Source organism: Halyomorpha halys, unplaced genomic scaffold (assembly GCF_000696795.3).
Source record: "Halyomorpha halys isolate HHAL.00 unplaced genomic scaffold, Hhal_1.1 Scaffold24.1, whole genome shotgun sequence".
NCBI classification, from domain to species: Eukaryota; Metazoa; Arthropoda; class Insecta; order Hemiptera; family Pentatomidae; genus Halyomorpha; species Halyomorpha halys.
Genome location: NW_027107648.1, coordinates 1,095,781 through 1,102,236, shown reverse-complemented (window position 1 = coordinate 1,102,236; position 6,456 = coordinate 1,095,781). Strand labels below are relative to the sequence as shown.

General features: G+C 27.5%; 1 protein-coding gene across 7 annotated transcripts in view; it reads right to left on the bottom strand.

Moving 5' to 3' along the window:
* Positions 1 to 3,003: 3,003 nt before the first annotated feature.
* SCaMC (Short Calcium-binding Mitochondrial Carrier) overlaps positions 3,004 to 6,456 on the bottom strand; it is a 107,881-nt gene continuing 104,428 nt past the window's right edge. For all 7 annotated transcript variants that reach the window (XM_014423480.3, XM_014423486.3, XM_024358319.2 and 4 more), the window contains 3 exons: positions 6,266 to 6,413; positions 6,007 to 6,128; positions 3,004 to 5,894 (listed from right to left, as the gene is read on the bottom strand). In XM_014423480.3, the coding sequence (XP_014278966.1) occupies positions 5,820 to 5,894; positions 6,007 to 6,128; positions 6,266 to 6,413 (345 nt within the window). In that variant the 3' untranslated portion in view covers positions 3,004 to 5,819. The remainder of the gene's footprint in view (positions 5,895 to 6,006; positions 6,129 to 6,265; positions 6,414 to 6,456) is intronic.

The following is a 6,456-nucleotide window of genomic DNA, read 5'->3' as shown; positions in this document are numbered from 1 at the left end:
GAATTTTGAAGTAATATTATCTTATAAAATAAAAAATGTTTTAACACAGGATTTAGAAAATAAAAAAAAAATATGAGTAAAGATAATTTGATAAAATAAAGAAATAGATATTTAAGAGAATTAGAAATTTTTAAGTGATAAATTTAATGTTTTGAAAAATACTAAATTGGATTTAGGATCTAGCTCAAATAAAATGGATCTCAAATGTGTTCTGGAATTAGATTTTCAAAAAACAAAATGTGAATTAATCAATCAATTTGAATATTTATGCCAAACATGTATGAATATTATATGAATCTTAATATGATGTATTAATTAATTAATTAATATGATGTAATTTTGGATAACTAATGAATTAAAAAAAAAGAAGCAAATATGACAAAACTTTCTAGCCAATGTAATTCATACAGACATATTTATAATATCAGATATTTATAAAATTTGTCTATATAAAATATTTGGTAAAATTTTCAAATGATGTTTTACGAAGTATGACAAAATATTGTAAATTTACAACTATTTATTATATATAAACTATAAAAATTGTGTAATTTTCAAAAATTTAGTTTGTAATCTTAATGTAAAGAAGTTGAAAAAATTTGAAACATTTTTCGAATTTCCTTGTTAAAAAATCAGAAGAGAGTGTTTTCCAATTTTAACCACTGTTTCAATGTTGCTCGATTTATCCAACTTAAATCTCATCTTTCCTTTCTAAATAAATGTTTCAAAGATAATAATTACACTGTCGTTAAATTTTGGTTTAGTGGGGGCAGGTTTGCCTACATAAAAAACATTAAACGTAACAGTAAGTCAAATGTATTTCTTAGGAAGACTTCAAAGTTCAGTGTTCCGTTACTGCAATGCTGATTGGAAAGGGGTACATTTAAATAAGGGTAAAAAATACTTTTTTATTCCCATACAATAATCTTAACTAAAAATTCTATTTTATTGATGGATATGAATTTTTAGTGATGTTAAATTCTTTCTGACCAAAGTGCACAATTATAATAAGCTTATTAAATGACAGACTGAAGTTTTTGCAAGAGGGCCTAACCAGACCCTGAAATGATATTGATGAAATTACTTGAAATTTTTATCAAATTTATGAAAAAAGTTAATGGGTTAATGTCTGTTCACACAAATATACTTTGGACCCACGAAAGCCTTGTCCAGCTTGTGATAGAACGAGATTGGAGTATTGTATTGTCAAGTTGTCCTATGTACGAAGAGAATAGAACCCGATCCATGAAAGAACTGAATATTAGCCAAAATTATTTGTATAAAATTCTGTCAGTATCCACTGAATTAAATCTTAAATTGTTATTTGTACATGTAATCCAAAACCTCAAAATTAGATCAAGATGCCTTCTGAATAAGATGTATAGCTTTTATTTGCTTGATAATGTTAAATATATAGTAATGTTTTATTATTTGTGAGAATTGTGAATAACATGCTTACCTTATTGCATGTTGCATATTATTGTGTATTCTTAATTTATATAAATGACTTTCATTAATTATTCTTTCTAAATATCAATATTTGTGTATATACTATAAACCATTTTTTTTACTAGCAAGCTCTGTTTATATGAGGGTTACAGAAAAAATGATTCAGTGCATTTAATGGCTTACAATAAGTATGTTACTAACCTTGCCCACCTATCATACCATTGCTGGTCTTCCCCAGGGTTCCTGTCTAAGTCCTAATCTGTTTAATCTTTTCATAAATGAATAACCAAGGTATTTAAAAAGTTGATATAGCCCTTTTTGCCGATGATACAGCAGTTTGTCACCTCTTCATTTCGTATTTACACAATTGTTAACAGGCTAAAAGATGCTTTCAAAGAAATATCTAAATACCTTTAAAAATGGGGATTAGTTTTAAGTATTGATAAAACAGAAGCCATCATTTTCACAAAATGACAGCCTATACTTCCATCGACCATAGATTTAAATAATACCCCTGTCCCTTTTGCCGAAACAGTTAAATACTTAGGAGTCATTTTAGACAGCAAATTATTATTTAACCACCAAATGAATTTGAAATCAGAAAATGTTATATAAAATGTATCCATATTTAAACAAAAAAAATCAAAATTATCTAGTAGGAATAAATTGATACTATATAAAGTGGTACTAAGACCCATCTTAACTTATGCCTGCCCCATACAGAGTTTCACTAGTTCAACCAATATGAAAAAATATATTAGTATTTCAGAAAAAATGCCTCAGAATCATTAATAACTATCCATATTACACAATAATATCTAAAATGCACTCTGAATTAAATATAAACACTTTACAGGATTACTTTATAACTAACACATAATTTCTTCCAATCTTGCCCTAACTCATTAAAACCTCTAATCACAGAAATAGGAAATTACACTAAAAGTACAAGCCGTAGATATAAACACCAAAGAACTAAACATATATTAATGTAAATATAGATCAATGATATGTATTTCATGTTACCCAAATTTTACGTACTTTATTTTAATTCCATAATGCTTTGGTTTTTTTTCCCTTCGGTTTGTTTGACCAAAATGTAAAATAGGGTAATTATTTAAATTGTAATTATTTCCAAGAAAATTGTATTGTATAAGGAGGTCCCAAAACAAGTTGGTGAATATTGTACATCATACATTTATGCAATAAAAAACTTATATTAAAAAAAAAAAGTGTGTTACAACAACTGAAGTAATTAAAAACATAGTTCAATCAGAGTTGGGCAACTATGAAACTAATAGCTAACGTTGCCGTGGATACGATATTTATTTATCAATGGTTCATTCATGAATAAGGGTCGTATCCATGGCAACTTTAGCTATTAGTTTCTACTATAGCTAATTTTTGCCCATCTCAGAGTTCAATCATGGTATATTTTTTGAAGAATAAATACAATATCTTTTCATTTTCAAGTGGTGCAGAACTCTTTATTTATTCTTTCTGAATATATAAATAACAGGAAAGGGAAGAAAAAATAATAATGAGAAATAAAAATGAAAACAATAATTGAATCTTTTATTAATAACATCAACAAGAAGATACAATTGTATTACCTACAACATTATATGATTTTGTAGTAAAAGTTTAAAATGAGATGACTTTAATAGTCATAGAGCTTATCATCGAATACAAAACTAAACACAGCAATAACAATTTTCAACAACAATTTTATCAAATTATATAATCAAATTATTTTGAACAAATATTTAATTGGTTGTTCAAAATCGAAAAATAAACAGAAAAAAATTATTAATAAACCTCACATTTTATTAAAAACAAAATAAATAAATAAATACTGTATTTCCATTTTGATAAGCTTACACTATTCGCATAATTTTTTTTTTTTATCAAAATAAATAAAATGGTACTCATAAAATAGTGGAAGAAAAAGGCCAACTGACAGCACCACAAGTTTTATAAATATATATATATTAACCACTAACTCATCGCATTAGTGTTAATAATACACAGCTCTCAACTGTCATGCACGGTCTCATATCGCTCAATATCAAAAAACAAACAACATACCCTCAAACACGAGACTAGACAAAATTAGCTAATTTTGAATATTATACTTCTCCTCTTTTTAACAACATGCTTCTCTTAATAAAACAGCTACTATAGCTGTTACTATTTTTCTTTATCACAATTTTCATTTTTGATAACTCCATAATCAACTAATTTGTCATTATCGAACTAAGATAAAAAGTCTTTTATTGAAAAAAATAAATAAAATAATTGTTATAATGAGAAATTTTTCATAAATAGTTACTGCTAACGAAGATAACTTGTAATTGTATATAAAATTGCTTATTGGCAATTGGATAACTCAATTTTTATATTATTTGCTATCTTTTATATTTTAAAAATTTATATGTATATATATGATCTGAAAAAGCTAAAAATTAGTACATATATAAAGTTTATAATTCAATGTTTAGAAATGATGCATTGGATAAAGATAGTTAATATGTGCGAACAATTTTTTTTTTCCTTTTCCTTTTTTTTAACTTTTTTTTTTTGTTTTTCTTTTTATTAAATTTAATATCTTTAGGAACAGCAAAGGAATGAATGCAGTTCACCATTAGAGAAACTTTTACAGTAATAAAAAAAAAAAAAATAAATAAAAATTTACAGTTAAAATATTCTTTAGAATGCCATAAAAAATATCAACTGTCAACATTAAAAAATACAAAAATTGTTTTCTGAAATAACTGACAACAGATAAAAAATCGTACAAATACTATCAAAGCCTGCTTTGAGGCTGGTACGGAATCAGAATGCTAGTCCCAAATGAAAGGGATTATTAGTCATATGCACAAAAATAAAATAAAAATTTGAGTGATGTTGCAAAGATGCAAATATATAAGTTAAAATAAAAAAATAATAATAATAATAATAATAAATAAAAAGGAATAAAATGTTAACTGATAAACCTCAGATTTACAATATGGTTTATTGTTATTATTAGTAAAGATAATGCCAAAAGTAGTGAACATGGAAGGAGATATATCAAGCATAACAAAGCATTTCAGTACATTAAAATAAACATCAATAAATAAAATGCGATAAGGGCCTCAGGCGAAGGAAGAATGTTACGCGGTCCCGCCGACTTGTTGCTGTGGCTGCTGGCTCCTTGTTTGCAAACCACTTCGTCTATAAAATACACCTATACTCTAACGCGCTCTGCTCCGTTGCCCGCTCTCCGACTTTAATATTTCGTTAATCTCACATTAAGTATCTCTTTCTATAAAGTTAAGTCCTAATCCTAATTAGAGCGACTAATAGAGGACATTTTAAGCCTCGAATTCTGTATAGATGCGAATAGCCGCCCTATACTAAACCTAATGTGTATTTCATAACTTCCGGAACAAACTAAAATAAATAAATTTTATTACATGACAAAGAACAAAAAACAGACACAAGACGAAAAAAATCAATCAAGACCGAAATTATTTGATTCATACTTCCGCTATCCTAGAATCATATATTACATACATATCCGTTTGATTCAATTATACCTAGGTATAATTAGTAGTATATTCATAATCATAGTGCTAACTTACAAAAATTTTAATTTACATAATAAGGTTTTAAATTATTTATAATATTTATGTTAAATGCAGTTAATAAAATATATAGACGAGAATGTTAACAATAACTGTGCTGCTTGGATGTATTACGAAAATTGAGACATTTATTCTTTGTAATTGACTAGACTAAACAAAGTAATCCTCAATCTTACAAAGCAAAATGAATAAATTAATTATCAGATTCCTCTTTGTTTATTAATGATGATTAACTTTAATTTCTCATTTAAATTCTACATTGAGAATATTTTATTTTGCCAAAAAATACAAATAAATAAAATGATCCAACAGTGTCAACTGTTAAATAACACTTCCATTATTAAAAACTACAACACAATTGCTCAGCGAGGTCCAAACAGCACTTAAACCTAACAGTTACTAGTAAATAAATAAATACGCCTACTTACGCTTATGGCATAGACATTTCTCTTACGGTAATATAAATGCCAGAAACCACGATGCTATACATCAAAATGACGGGTCAATAAAAAAAAAAAATTTTCTAGAGAGAATATATAATAAAATAAATGAGAAGAAACGAGGAAGGAGCCACTAGAGCTAGACATATTTACATATATACCTCTCGCTCACTCTATATATATAGATATATATAAAAAACCAGATATATCACAGATGTTTGTCGGGGCGGGACCGCTATCATCACAGATAACACAAGCTTTACATTTTACAATCTGCTATAGCGAGGGAACGGAAGGCGCGTTATGTCATGTTTACACCAAGAGCTTGCCTGCAACGCTCGTAGACAACATAGCTAATAGACACTGCGGGAGCCACCTGTAACATTCAATCATTCATTAAAAATTTAAGAGGACTTAAATAAATAAGTATATAAGATTGATAATGGAAGTGAAAAATGAAACTAAATAATTATATTAAATAATGATACCTTCATAAAATTTGGCGTTATTCCTCTATAGAGCCCTGCCCAACCTTCTTCCCTAATGATATCTCGCATCAGGGATGTCATGGTATAATGAGTGTGTATCTTTGAACCGACATTAGTAATCACTGCAACAATAATTATAATCTATTGTTATTATAATCCATGGAATTTATGAAAAGAATTATATTCTGATAAGAACATAAATATTAATTTAAAAAAAAAAAAGGATTAAAATTCAAGAAACTTCAATAATTATACAAACCTTGTGCCTGTAGCTTCGTCCTCACCAGAGCTAGCGGATAGCTACAGACTTGTCCACAGGTCGAAGATGCTGTTCCACAGGCTAGCAACAGCATAGCAGAAGGTGCCTCTCCATCGGAATGCTGTCGAAGGTAATTGTTCTTCAACGTCTATAAAGAAATAAAATGTTATTTAATTAAGTATATTGGGTAA